Source organism: Microcaecilia unicolor, chromosome 2 (genome assembly GCF_901765095.1).
Source record: "Microcaecilia unicolor chromosome 2, aMicUni1.1, whole genome shotgun sequence".
Classification (NCBI taxonomy): Eukaryota; Metazoa; Chordata; class Amphibia; order Gymnophiona; family Siphonopidae; genus Microcaecilia; species Microcaecilia unicolor.
In genome coordinates this window covers 442943398-442958742 of record NC_044032.1, presented here as the reverse complement: position 1 = coordinate 442958742, position 15345 = coordinate 442943398, and the positions used below count along the sequence as shown (strand labels likewise).

Genomic DNA, 15345 nt, shown 5'->3' with positions numbered 1-15345 from the left:
CTGCTCATGTCTTTGTCAGTGGGCAAACTTACAAAATCAGCAAGGGATCAAATACTTATTTCCCCCACTGTAACTATGGGCATATAAATGTTAGGTACATCAATGCCTGGTTGCACTAGTGTTCATAAAGGTGCCGTTACAGAATAGTATCCTCAGGGCACTTAAATGAAGGTACCCGGTTTTACAATGCCCCCTTAGTGACACCCATATCACATATTCTATTGAAGAAATCAGGGAAATATTCCATATGTGTTCAAAATTACAGGCCCCTTATAAACATGGACTGAGAAATCTACACAAAACTTGTAGCTCTTAGTTTGGACAAAGCACTCTCAACTATTATATACAGAGATCAAAATGGGTTCATGCTAGGCAGTATGGCCTCTGATAGTGATTGCCAAAAACTCAGAAACTCCAATGATGGTACTTTTCCTCAAGTGCTGCAGAGAGCATTTGATTGAATAGAGTGGTCCCATTTCATTCCACACTTTAGACTGTGTCGAATTTGATCAATCCTTTATTCAAATGGTTAAAATACTGTGCTTGGAACTCAAACCCATCATTCAATAATATACATTCTGAATCCTTTGTTTCCCTTTCAGTGAGGGAACTGCCAGGAATGCCCATTGCATCCATTATTGTTGATATAGATCTGGAACCCCTAGCCACTGCATTTCAACAAAACTGAAATATTCACTGATGTAGAAATAAATCTTTTGAATATAAAATTTCCATCTGTGCAGACAGTATTATGACTCATGTCACAATAAATTCTATAACTCACTTGTTACATGCTATTGAATGATTTTAACAGATAGCAGGCTGTAAAATAAGCTGGTGCAATAAAAAAAAAATAAAAACACAAACACAGAGACTTTACCTTAGTTGACCATATGCCAGATATCCAGATAGAAACCAACATCCCTCTAATTCTACAAACTTGTACATCCAACTTTATGTTTAGCACACAGAGCTGCATGGGAAGTTATAGAATAAGGTCAGTTGCACACATAATTTGATATAATAATGAGCTGATAATTGATGTTAACTAGCAATAATTGGCACTAAGTAGTGTTAATTGGTGTTGGCACCAATTAGCAGTTATGTGTACATCTGACCTTAGTTACTATTGTATAAAATGTGCACGCAAAATCCATAGTGTGCAACTGCAAGGGGGCATGGACTGGAGAGGGGCGTGCCCAGGACTTGTGCACACATAATATAGAAGACATGCAGCTATGCGCCTAATTCAGGAGTGGCCCAAGGCAATCTGCTGCCCAACGGAGGGATGAGATGCCGTTCCCGTCCACATCCGTGCCTGGTCTAGCATCTCCCCCCTTCCCTCCTCAACCCTCTTCCCCGTGTTTACTTTATTTTTTTCTCAGAAGGCTGCACCGGCAGTGATTCCCATAGGCTGCTCTGCTGCCTCTTCACTCGAGTGCATCCCGCCTCTAAGGAAACAGGAAGTTATGTCAAGAGGCAGTGCAGCCTATGGGAATTGCTGCTGCCGCTGCCACTGTCATCTTTAGGAAAACAAAAATAAGGTAAATGTGGGGGAAAGGGTTGAAGAGAGAAGGGGAGAGTGCCGCTCCTGAAGAGTGCTGCATGAGGCCCCTGCCTCAGATGGCCTAATGGTAGGGCCGCCACTGGCCTAACTGCCTACAGTTAAGCATGAGCACTTATACCAGCCTTCAAGCTGGCAGAACTGCTCCTGCCTAAAAGTGGCCGTATAAATGAGGACTTAGTACACTAGTATCCTGTAACAGCAGTTGCACACCGAACAGCCGTTATAGAATTGATGTTTACACCCAAATGTTTGACACAACTTTAGATGATCTTTCTTTAATTTACCCTCATATCTTTCATGATAAGGAGAACTGAAAGCTATAAAGATGGAGTTAATGCCAAAAATTAATTACACGCTCAGAGGCAGTTCTACAACCTCCCTTTAAGTGCCCTGTGGAAGCTTGATGACGATGAGAGCCTATTCTGTAATGACGTGGGCAGCCAGATTCCATTATAGAATACTAGTAAAAAAGGCCCGTTTCTGACACAAATGAAACGGGCGCTAGCAAGGTTTTCCTCGGAGTGTGTATGTTTGGGAGAGTGTATGTGAGAGTGACTGTTTGAGAGTCAGAGTGAAAGTGTGAGTGTGTGAGAAAGAGAGTGAGTGTGGGTGTGAGTGTGTTTGTGACAGAGTGTGTGTGTGAGAATGAGAGTGTGTGCAAGTGTGTATGTGAGACACAGTGTGAGAGAGAGTGTGTGTGTGTGGGCGAGAGAGAGAGTGTGTGTGTGAGACACAGATTCTCTGTGAGAGTGAGTGTATGAGACCAAGCGAGTGTGTGAGTGAGTGTGTGGCACATAGAGAGTGAATGTGATACAGTGTGAGATAGAGTGTGTGAGAGTGAGAGTCAGAAAGACATTGTATATGAGAGAGAGAGTGTGAGCCCTGCCCTCCCAATCCATGGCCATCTGTGCCCTGCCCCCTCCATTCATCCTTTTCCAGCAATTTCCCTCTCTCCCTGAGCCCTGCCCTCCCAATCCATGCCCATCCATGTTCCTCTGTCACCTGCCCCCTCCATTCATCCCTATCCAGCAATTCCCATCTGTCCCTGAGGCATGCCCTGCAATCCATATCCATCCATGCCCATCTGTCCCCTCCATTCATCCCTATCCAGCAATTCCCCTCTCCCTGAGTCCTGCCCTTCCAATCCATGCCCATCCATGCTCCTTTGTCACCTGGCCCCTCCATTCATCCCTATCCAGCAATTCCCCTCTCTGCCTGAGGCCTGCCCTGCAATCCATATGCATCCATGCCCATCTGTGCCCTCCATTCATCCCTATCCAGCAATTCCCCTCTTCCTGAGTCCTGCCCTTCCAATCCATGCCCATCCATGCTCCTCTGTCACCTGGCCCCTCCATTCATCCCTATCCAGCAATTCCCCTCTCTGCCTGAGGCCTGCCCTGCAATCCATATGCATCCATGCCCATCTGTGCCCTCCATTCATCCCTATCCAGCAATTCCCCTCTTCCTGAGTCCTGCCCTTCCAATCCATGCTCCTCTGTCACCTGGCCCCTCCATTCATCCCTATCCAGCATTTCCCCTCTCTGCCTGAGGCCTGCCCTGCAATCCATATCCATCCATGCCCATCTGTCCCCTCCATTCATCCCTATCCAGCAATTCCCCTCTCCCTGAGTCCTGCCCTTCCAATCCATGCCCATCCATGCTCCTTTGTCACCTGGCCCCTCCATTCATCCCTATCCAGCAATTCCCCTCTCTCCTTGAGGCCTGCCCTGCAATCCATATCCATCCATGCCCATCTGTCCCCTGCATTTATCCCTTTATAGCAATTGCCCTCTCTCCCTGAGCCCTGCCCTCCCAATCCATGCCCATCCATGCTCCTCTGTCCCCTGCCCCCTCCATTCATCCCTTTCCAGCAATTCCCCTCTCTCCCTGAGCTCTCCCCTCCCAATCCATGGCCATCCATGCTCCTCTGTCCCCTGCCGCCTGCATTCATCCTTTTCGAGCAAGTCCCCTCTTTTCCTTCCATGACCCCCCCATCGCATCCATGCTCCTCTCTCTCCCATGTCCCAGCCTGGCCCGGCATCTTCTTCCCCCCCCCCCCTTCGCATCCATGCTGTCGTTTCTCCCCTGCCTTTCCGCTCCCATTGTTGTACTTTAGTGGCCACCCTCTTCTCTCCCCCCAACATGGTTGTTTTTTTTTTTTTTCTTGTTTTTAAATTTACCTCCGTGGCGGTTCCGGCAGTGAAGCGTCAGGGAAGGAGGCGGTGCTCCCGACGTCTAGGTTTTCCTTCGCTGTGTTCCGCCTTCTTTTGACGTCATCCTTGACGTCAGAAGAAGGCGGAACACAGCGAAGGGAAGGCTAGACGTCGAGAGCACCGCCTCCTTCCCTGACGCTTCGCTGCCGAGCGATGCGATTGGTTGTGTCATTGCTCCGCCCTCGACGTCATCACGTTTGACGCGTGGGCGGGGCAGACACAATGCGATCTCACCCCCTTCACTTTAGAATGTTGGCTAACAGAGGCTTCAGAACGTTGGAGGTGCGTTTTATATAGAGAGATTAACATAACCCAGTATCAACGTGTCTAACATTTATACACCTGCAGTTACACCAGCTATATGTTATGTGCATAAATGGATGTCATACCTATGTCCCATCCGTATATATGACTCCTTGCATTTATACACTATAGGCCCCTTTTACTAAACGGTGGTAAGCCCAATGTGGGCTTATCACTCGCTAAACAGGAAGTACCGCCAGGCGGTACTTCCCATCCCTAGAGTGCAGTCACATCCGGTGCTAAAAAAATATATTAATTATTTTAGCGCCGGAGTCTAGCCGGCTGTAATCAGGCCGTGCTGTGTGCTGCCTAGTTACCACCAGGTTAGGGTGGGAGCCCTTTCCATCACCTCAATGGGTAGTGGTAAGGGCTCCCCCCAAAATGGCCGTACGGCAAGTGCTTTACTTGCTGCATGGCCATTTCCTGTAGGAAAGCGAGATTTCCCTTTTACCCGCTGCGGGTAAAAGGGGGGCCTCGGTGTGCATGAAAAATACGTGCCAGTGCCAGCGCAGGCTCCCTTTTGCCGCAGCTTGGTAAAAGGGGCCCTATGTAAGTTAGGTGCGTCATTACAGAATAGCACTGAGATCAGTGCTTCTCAACCTAGTCCTGGGGGCACAGCCAGCCAGTCAGGTTTTTAGGATATCCACAAAGAACATGCATGATATAGATCAGCATGCATTGCCTCCTTGATATGCAGATCTACCTCGGGAATATTCATTGTGGATATCCTGAAAACCCGACTGGGTGGCTGTGTGCATAGGACTGAGTTGAGAAGCCCTTAATTAGGCACCTTGCTGGTACTTTCACAGTTATGGGCACTTATGTGCGCAACTTGTCCATTTACACATGCAAGAGTCATTGTTCTGCCCCCATATTCATGGAGGCAGGTTGCATGTTATTTGTATATTCAGTGCATATACCTTTAAGAGATGAATGTGTGTCCTTGGACTACAAATCTATGCAATTTTGTAGTTCTCTCTCATTCAGAGCACATGTACAGCTCCCTGTAGTTTATGGGAGGCTTCCTATTGGTTGCTTAACTTCCAGCATTATGGGCTTTTTGAGTCCCCCTTCCTTCCTTCCTTCCTTCTTTCTTTCTTTCTTTCTTTCTTTCTTTCTTTCTTTCTTTCTTTCTTTCTTCTTTCCCCCTTAGAGCATCAATAGAAATAGAATAAAATAAAAAGAGAGAATAAATTAAAATGATACCTTTTTTATTGGACTAACAATACATTTTTTGATTAACTTTCAAAGGTAGTCCTTCATCAGATCAGAAATAAGCAAATGTTGATAAATAACAGTATACATAAGTGAAACATCAAAGCATTTCAGTGACAGTCTATCAGTCTATCAGCTCTCCAAAAGGTGAAGACTTCAGCCACGCGTTCTCAAATTGCTCCATAAACTTTTAGGCGATCCTGTTTATGTGAGTAACCTGGCCGGTTAAAGTGTCCTTTTACAAAGGCGAGCTAGCGTTTTTAGTGTGTGCTAAAAATAAGCATGAACTAAATGTTAAAGATGCAAATATATTTCTATGGGCGTCTCTAGCATTTAGCACGCAGTAATCATTAGCGTGCACTAAAAACGCTAGTGTGCCTTTGTAAAAGGACCCCTAAGTACTGAATATCAGCCAAGAGCTGGTTCTGCCCCTGGAACACCCCCCAAAATAGCCAGTTTTCAGTTCAGCCACTAACCAATTAAGGGCCACTGAAAATTAGTGGTTAGTCACGAACAAAACAACTTAACTGGCCAGGAGCCATTTCTGGCCAGTTAAATCGCTTTGAATATTGACCTAAATTTTTATGTAAGAGATACTTAGAGCAATATGCGGCACAAAAATACCAGCAGACATAAGAAGTCCCTTTTACAGAAATGTTTGCAGAAGGGCCAGGTCTCTAAAAATTTGTTCAAAGCTCATTTCATGTAAAAGATTTTTTAAATGAATTCATTAATGGGCTGCAGTTATATAGACTCATTGAAAGCAGCTAATTAAGAAGATATATTGCAAAACTGAGCGCATGATAAAGGCTACCCTCAAAGTTTCATGATACCACTGCTAGGGCTCAGATGCCATTCTTCAAGATGCCTCAGTGGGGTAGGAGAAAATGGAGATCATTCCTTCCAACATACATGCCACTGAATTGGTGAGTCAGGGCCCTGAAGGAGTAGGTAGGGGTGGTGAATAGAGGACAGACAATCCCTGGAGCCTCAGATTTTTTTGAAAAGGGACATTGCTTGAAAGGGAGCAAGGTTTAGTTCAGTTTGGCTCTGAGTTGAGACTGGGCAGTGGTAATGGAGGGCCAGGGATCTTTTAATTCTGGCCTGCAGGAACTGTACACTGTCACATGAAAAAAGCTTTTTAAAAATGTTACTATCAGGCTTATTTTCGAAAGAAAAGGACGCCCATCTTTCGACACAAATTGCAAGATGGACGTCCTTCTCACAGGGTCGTCCAAATCGGCATAATCAAAAGCCGATTTTGGGCGTCCTCAACTGCTTTCCGTCGCGGGGATGACCAAAGTTCACGGGGGCGTGTTGGAGGTGTAGTGAAGGCGGGACTGGGGCGTTCCTAACACATGGGCGTCCTCGACCAATAATGGAAAAAAGAAGGGTGTCCCTGATGAAAACTTGGAAGACTTTACCTGGTCCTTTTTTTTATTATGACCAAGCCACAAAAATATGCCCTAAATGACCTCCCCTTACTCCCCCAGTGGTCACTAACCCCCTCCCACCCTCAAAAAAAAATTTTTTTTTTAATTTTTTCCAGCCTCTATGCCAGCCTCAAATATCATACCCAGCTCCATGACAGCAGTATGCAGGTCCCTGGAGCAGTTTTAGTAGGTGCAGTGCACTTCAGGCAGGCGGACCCAGGCCCATCCCCCCGTACCTGTTACACTTGTGGTGGTAAATGTGAGCCCTTCAAAACCTACCAGAAACCCACTGTACCCACATGTAGGTGCCCCCCTTCACCCCTTAGGGCTATGGTAGAGGTGTACAGTTGTGGGAAGTGGGTTTGGGGGGGGGGGTTGGGGGCTCAGCACACAAGGTAAGGGAGCTATGCACCTGGGAGCATTTTCTGAAGTCCACTGCAGTGCTCCCTAGGGTGCCCGGTTGGTGTCTTGGCATGTCAGGGGGACCAGTGCACTACGAATGCTGGCTCCTCCCATGACCAAACGGCATGGATTTGGTCGTTTCTGAGATGGGTGTCTTCGGTTTCCATTATCGCTGAAAATCGGGGACGACCATCTCTAAGGTCGACCTAAATTTCACGATTTGGGCATCCCCGACCATATTATCGAAATGAAAGATGGACGCCCATCTTGTTTCGATAATACAGGTTTCCCCACCGCTTCGCCAGGACGTCCTCGCAGGAAAACTTGGGCGCCCCTTTCGATTATGCCCCTCTTGGTATCCCATGGCTGTTAATGCACAAAAGTTTCTGGTCCTTAAAACACAATTAAAATATTTAGAGATCTCAGAGCCAAGAACGTTTGGTGTCTCCTCTGTGTTGCTCCAGCCAAGTCAGGAAATACATGAACTTTTGATCCAAAAAACAGTGGGTCCATATATTGAAAATGACAAAACAATTATTATTGTTGTCAACTTCAAGGGCAAAAGTAGCTACCAGTGTAGCCTACTCAGTAACTACCTCCAAAGAGGATTTCAGAAATTTTTCAAGATCCAATCTATATTTTCCCTATGATTGCTTAGCTTCTTTCAATTGCATTATTGAGGTGATTGCAAATGTGCAATATAAAATAAAAATATTCATGGATATTTAATTATTTGGGGGGGGGAGGGGTGAAATAGTTGAGCCAAGAGCTCATTTGAATCTTATAGCAAAATATCTCAACACCAGGTACAAATTTACATACATTTTCACAGCTTAGTACATCAGGCATGCATTTAACACCTATCACCTTAAATTATACACGTTTTTTTCTGGTGGCAAACAAGTTCCTATACAAAGGTTTATATTTTCATGAGACCTCTGCATAGAATAAAACAAACACCGTGTTTCCTTGTAGTTGTGAGCCAGATGCTGCTGCTGTTTTGTGATGGAACAAAAAAATATACATATTTAGTATCACATAAATCTTTATTTATGATCTCATTTTTCAAAAGCTAAAGAGCCTGTCACTAATCTGCAATATAGGAAGTAAAGTCTATTAATGCATTGGTCTTCTGGCTCCTATGTGTTCCAATATACAGTGTGAATTGTTTAACCTCTCTGCTTGTTGATATATCTGCATTCATTACATTCTTTGTACCATCTTATATTCCACTGAATTACCCTTTCTTTTTAGCCATTTGTCCTCTCTTTTGCCTTCAAATGATAACTGGATTCTCTTGTCCCTTTTCTCTAGAACTGATGAAAACATTGTGTCACTGGAGATGCCAATGGTTCAGGAGATTACGACCACCCTGAGGGAATGGGCCATCATATGGAAGCAACTCTATGTGGTAAGAACAAAGAGGCAGGAAATGCACTGAGATAAATCAGTCAGAAGATGTCACCCAGCACTGACATTTGCATGAGTTTTGCTAAATAAGGACAGTTCTAAAAGCATTACTTTTTCTTTCTTTTTAAAAAATGTGTTATTTATGCAAATTTAATTACAACACCCAAGTATTACACTTGTAAAGAAATCATAGTGTAATAAAGTAACATACTGTACATATAAAAAAAATAACATGTTAAAAAAAAACTACATCAGGGGAGGAGTCAAGATGGTGACAGGGAGAGGTCACGGTGGTGTGAGCTCTGTCTGGTTCAGGTTTTGCTGTAGAAGACATTGGCCCTAATGGGAAAGCAAAAGGGCAAGGCACGTACCTTTCCTGCTGAGGATGGTGCCACAACCCTCCTCGGCCAACAGACTATGGACCAGTAAGTGCTTCCCGTGCTGGAGGCAGTTTCAGATCAACCACGCTGTAATGGAGAGCTTGTGCCTGCTGAAGGGGGGCGATTTTTCCTTCAGCCCTGAAGCACACAGTATCTCTCCAATACCTAGAAGTGAAGCCGTGTCAGAGGTCGCTGAAGTTAGAATGACGTAGAATGGCATCTTCACTCCAAAAAGCAGTGGGGCAATAGTCATTAATGGTACGGCTTCTGAAGTTTGTCCAGTGAGGCTCGGTCTCTGGACGGCTCCAGTGGGGCAGTGTTCTCAGGGGCAGAAAGGAGCCTGAAGGAGAGTGGTCAACAGCCTAATGAGATCCAGGCATCCAGAGTATTGGCTGATGGATTGAAGGAGGTTTTGGGGGCCATTAGAAGAATGGAAAGATCTTTGTCTGCACGTATTGATGTTTTTTCCTAAGAAGTTTGAATGTTTTCAGTCCCAAGTGTCAGAGTCCAAGGAGAGAGTGAGTAGTGTTGCTAATTCCCTGGGGGACTATGACCGGCGGGTTGGAGACCAACTTGTGATTCATCACAAATTAGAGACACTTAAAAATCAACTAAGATGTTTGAATTTAAGATTTGTAGACTTTCCTAAATCTCCTCTTTTGTCACCAGTTGAGATGGTTAAGAGATACTTTCGGGAGTTCTTGCAGATCTCCCAAGAAACTATGCCTCCTATCACAAGAGCATATTATATAAGAACTGGGAGTCAGCCTGGAGATGTGTCAGCGGACAGTCTGAAGTTAACTATTTTTCTAGAAAATTCTCAACAGGAGATTCTAACACGAGCAATACTTATAGTCACCTTTGCCCTTGAACCTGTCCGAAACTGATTTCTGAGATTGCTTTTCCGCTATAGAGATGTGTTGGTTTTGGGTCAATGTATATTTATATTTCCTGATTTTTAAAAAATCCTCAACAACTTAAGGGCTCTGTTTACTAAGGTGTGCTAGCGTTTTTAGCGCATGCACAAAATTAGGGCACGCTAACTGTATAGGCACCCATAGGAATATTGTGGGCGCCTACACAGTTAGCGCATACTAATGGTTAGCGCACGCTAAAAGCACTAATGCACCTCTAGTGCAGCTTAGTAAACAGGGTCCTAAGGGGTATGTTTACTAAGGTGCGTTAACATTTTTAATGCACCTGTAAATTTAAGGCGCATTAAACGCTAACATGCCTATACATTTCTATGGGTGTTTTAGCATTTAACATGTGTACACAACTTACGTACGTTAAAATCGCTAACACGCCCATAGCGCCGCTTAGTAAACCTAGCCCTAAGAGTTTTATTGAAGGCAAAAAGTCTCTCTCAAATCTAGTGGTCTCTGTAAGCCTGTCCTTCTGAATTACTGAGATTGAACTCTTCTCCTCCAGACGATTTTTCTGTTCTTTGACTCTTCCGATGAGTTGTGTACTCCTTTTTTTTTCCCTTTTTAATTTCCTTCATTTTCTTCCACATTTCTCTGGATGTGGAGTGACATTCTTTCTCCTTCCGCCTCCTTTTCCTCTTTTTCCTGTCCTTGATAATATTGGGGGGTGTTTCTTTTTTCTTTCTTTTCTGTTTTGTGGAAATGATATAATTATATTGTACCAATATTGTCTTTACTTTCCAATTAACAGCGCTGATTGGCTAGTTAAACAATTAAGCTATATGCATTGTTATAGAATACGCACTGATTTTTGCACGGAGATTAAAGCGCAATATATAGAATTTGGGGGTACATATGAATTTAATCATTTTGTATTGTCTTTTAACTAAATAGACTAAGGAGGTCATTTTAGAAGGCTTGTATGGCCTTTGAGTTTCCAAATAGAGTAGCAATTTTAGAATACCCCCCATGTGAGTACCCATGACATGCACAGTTTTGAAGGGGGCCTGGTTTGGGCAGACCTAAAAATTATGTATGCATTTCCTATTTGCAACAACAATACGTGTATACTTTCAAAAATGTCTCTGAGTCATGCATAAGTGTTAGATAACAACTCACAACAAATTTCCCCTCACCCAGCAAAGAAGAAAAAAGGAAAACAAAAGTACATCTGGTACTGAGTGACCAGTCTGTATCTAAATGTCAAGAGCAGGGGATGTGGACATGGGGAAGATTCATGTGACCAAATCAAAAGCTGCCAGTCTCCTTCCTCCCACCCCCTGCTGCTGGTCAGCATCATGATCAATCTCTCACCCTCCCCCCATCCCCATTCAGGACATGTATTGCAATTTCCCCCAATTAGTCCCTTTCTCCCCTCAGTCCATCTGTACCACTCCCCCCCCCCCCCCCCATTTTTTCACTTTCCTCTAATTTCTCCTTCTGGAGGAGTAGCCTAGTGGTTAGTGCAGTGGACTTTGATCCTGGCAACTGAGTTCGATTCCCACTGCAGCTCCTTGTGACTCTGGGCAAGTCACTTAACCCTCCATTGCCCCTGTTACAAAATAAGTACCTGAATATATGTAAATTGCTTTGAATGTAGCTGCAAAAACCTCAGAAAGGCAGTATACCATTTCCCTTTCCTCTCCTTGTCCTCTTTTCCCCCTCCCTGTTTCCTCTGCATTTTTTCATTTTTCTCCTCCTGCATAGATATACAGTAATTTGATGTTTTATATTTTGGGGGCAGTGAGTTTAATAGCTGTCTGTCTGCCCCACTCTTTACATCATTTCCGCCTGCTCAGCTTCTCATTTTCCTTTGGTCCTGCCTTCTATTTCCCTCCACTCCCCAGCAAGCTCCAATGCACTGTTCCATAGCCAGTTGCCATTCCATGTAGGTTTGGCTCACCTGTCCCTTCACTGCTTCCCACTTCTCACTGTCCTGTACAGGTGAGACTTCCTTTCCTTGGTAGATTTAACTCATCTTCAATTTGTGACTCCTCATCGCCCACAGGCTTGGATCATTTTCCTGTTCTGCTCTCTCTTGCTCCAGGCACGCTCCTGTTTTCTGGGACTGGTTCCCCATCCCTTATTGCGCTCCAGCACTTTTCCTGGTACTCACAGATTCCAGGCCACATGCTCACCCTGAGCCCCGGAAGACCAGCAAGGATCACAGTTTGAAACCTCAGAGCTTACATGCTGAGTGGGAGAACATGTTCCGGCAGTCCAGGACATGAGAGCATATACTTGTACTAAGCCACTGTGCTCTGGTTTTCCTACATGATATCGTTCCATTGACCAAAAAACACGCACTGCACGCCTCTGAGTTGAGCCCTTGGGAGTGGCTGCAGTATTTTACCTTGAGCAAAGAGGGGAGCAAAGGTTCAGCAATTAAGCAAGGGAGCCAAAACAGAAAACATACAGTTTGTGAGATAATATGTCCCTTGTTATTCCCACTCCCCTAAACTCTGCCAGTGATCTCCTGTCACCCTACTGCTGCTGCTGTGCTACTTTAGGCTTACATAGCCCAGTGCCCCCCGCTAAGCCCATCATTTCTACCTCCTGTGGGATGTAATGGGAGAATAATATTTTAATTTTTTTTATAAAGAACAAGAACAATGTTACTCCTCTGTTTTTGAAATTATACTGGCTCCCAATAAAGTCTCAAATTCACTTTAAAATCTTACTTTGACTTTTAAAGCTGTACATGATGATACTTCAGATTATCGGGCTGCTTTAATAGTGCCCTGTGCATCTTCACATTTTTTACGATCTCTTAATGACCACAGATTAATCCTGCCTGGTCCGTCCCAGGCCTGGTGGGGAATCTACGTGTCATAGTGCTTTCTTTTTTCTGGTGCCTAGTTTATGGAATAGTTTATCATCAGAGATCAGACAGGAATTGTCCTACTCGCTATTTAAGTCAAATTGAAGACCTAAAGTTTTCGAGAAGCTTTTGCGGTTGCCGTAACACTGGATAGGAAGACATGAGCAGTATTAAAAAATTTTGTACACTGTTAGTGTGAATGTTGGATGAATGATCTCTGAAATGAGATCCCCCCCCCCACACCAGTATTCAGCGCTATTTAACTGGACAGGAATGGCCCCTGGCCAGTTAAATAGCACTTAGCCAGCTAACTGCTCTGCTGAATATTTGCGGTTAGCACATAGGGGGAGATTCTAAATATGGTGCCTAGAAAATCCACAAAAAATCATTTTCACCGAAACGTATTCTATAAGATTTAGGCACGGTATATGGAATACACCTAGTTGATACCCCTGTGACTAAAACTACATGCATGCATTTACACCAACAAAAACATGGTGTAAATCCCCGTGCATAGATTTAGGTGGACTGGGCCATATTCCTTATAGCAGTATCTGCTAGCCTCCCCTCTCCCAGCCTAGGGTTACCATTCGTCAAGATTTCCCCGGACACGTCCTCTTTTTGAGGGCATGTCCGGGGTGTCTGGCGGGTTTTGCCCGCACGCACGTTTGTCTGAATTTCTGGACAAATGTGCGGGCGGGTGGCGTCGTGGGTCTCCCCTCCCCTTCCCTTACTTACTTTCTGCCCTGGTGGTCTAGTGACCTCTTCAGGGCAGGAAAGAGCCCCCTCTTTCCTGCCCGGAGTGCTGCCTTGCCCTTCATCATTCGCTGTCTCGGCTGAGGATTCAAAATGGCTGCCGAGAGTTGAAGTCTCGCGAGGCCGCTTCAACTCTCGGCCGCCATTTTGAATCCCCAGCCGAGACCGAGAAGGATGAAGGGCAAGGCAGCGCTCCGGGCAGGAAAGAGGGGGCTCTTTCCTGCCCTGAAGAGGTCACTAGACCACCAGGGCAGATAGTAAGTAAGGGAAGGGAAGGGGAATATGTGACAAGGGGGAGGGGAGGTGACGGGGGCAGGGGAATATGTGACCTGGGGGGGAGAGGGGAGGAGAATATGTGACAGGGGGCGGGATGAGGATCCGAAAGGGATGTGGTGTGGGCAGGGGTGTGGTATGGGTGGGGCAGGGGCCTGGTATGGGTGGGCAGGGGCAGGGCAGGGGGCGTGACATGTGCCCTCTTTTTCAGAGGACAAAACATGGTAACCCTATCCCAGCCCCTCTGCCAGCAGCTCTCTCACACCCCTTACAGGTCTTCTGGCTCTTTCTCAGCTATTCCTTTCCTTCTCCTTTTTCTGTATCAGCTCTGCACTACCTTTCCCTATTGCTCTATTGATTCACCCCTTCTCTATGGCTGACCTACACTGCTGCTCTTCTCTACTCCCTACTATTAGCCTATTGGTCAGATATTCCTTAGCCAGACAATAAGCTGCAGGGGACGCAAGCCCAATAGCTTAGGAGACAAGAAGGAGGTTGGACAAAGAACAGGAGATGGCAGGAATGTGCTTGTTGCTCTATGTCAAGTCACTTAACCCTCAATTGCCTCAGGTACAAATAAGTACTTGTAAATGTAAGCCGCATTGAGCCTGCCATGAGTGGGAAAGCGCGGGGTACAAATGTAACAAAAAAAAAATATCAATTACATTGTTTTAGGTGTACCAAAATGGTGGCAGCTGCATTGGGGAGAATGAAAACCTCCTTGGGTGAACTGGCTTCAGCTTTGTGACATCAAGCCATCTCCTGCTCTTTCTCCAACTTCCTTGAGATACACCAACCTTCCTTCCTGCTTTCTCTTGTAGCTCATTGGTCAGATATTTCTTAACCAGCCAATAGGCTGCAGGGGGAGGTGGGAGCAATAGCTACAGCCTTCTTTTCTGCTTTCCCCTTCAGCTCTGCATCCAGAAGTTTTCAGCTCTGGTGCCAGCCTAGTGCTGGAAAGAATATTTGGGGTGCTGTGGCGCCTATGTAAGACATCTGGTTTTACCAAATCTAGCACTTGCATGCAGAGATTACAAAATCAGCCAGTTAGCACTCTTTTTTTGAATGTTTTTCTATATACAATGGTTCTTTCCATTGTACTTGCCATCAACTATACATGCATTTCATTCTCTCGGCCTGACATGTATTTGCAAAAGTCTGTGTTCAGCCAGTCCTCTGCAAAATATTCTGAAAATTGTGAAAACCGAAACCTGGATATCTCCTTTTCTATGCAGATAACTATCAAATTGTGCTTTAAAACTGACAGAATTGTATAGAAGAGATTATTAAACCTCAGGCAAGATATCTCATATGAAGAATTACCTCAACAAGAACTGCTCAGCCTGACTAAAATATGATGACTGAACCTTTCAAGAAATCAAAATTTATAGGGGGTAATAATCAGCTGCAGCAGTCAGTGTTTGATTTAAACATCAGCCACCATGGTTAATTTATACCTAGATACTCAGCACCTATATCTGTTTACCGACTTTTGCTGATTATCCAGTTAAAATTTGGCCAGCAATAGTTATCCGGGTACTGGCGATATTTAGTCCAGTAGCAGATAATTAATTGGATAAAGTCAGGACACCTTTTTTTTTGGTGGTGGTGGTGGTGGTGGTGGGGGGGGGGGTTATCAGTGAGGG

The 15345-nt window shown here is 44.9% G+C and overlaps 1 protein-coding gene across 1 annotated transcript in view; it reads left to right on the top strand.

Moving 5' to 3' along the window:
• LOC115461208 (dedicator of cytokinesis protein 2-like) overlaps nucleotides 1-15345 on the top strand; it is a 1592043-nt gene that overhangs the window by 109297 nt on the left and 1467401 nt on the right. Inside the window, 1 exon segment of the mRNA XM_030190877.1 lies at nucleotides 8448-8544. Within this exon segment, the coding sequence (XP_030046737.1) occupies nucleotides 8448-8544 (97 nt within the window).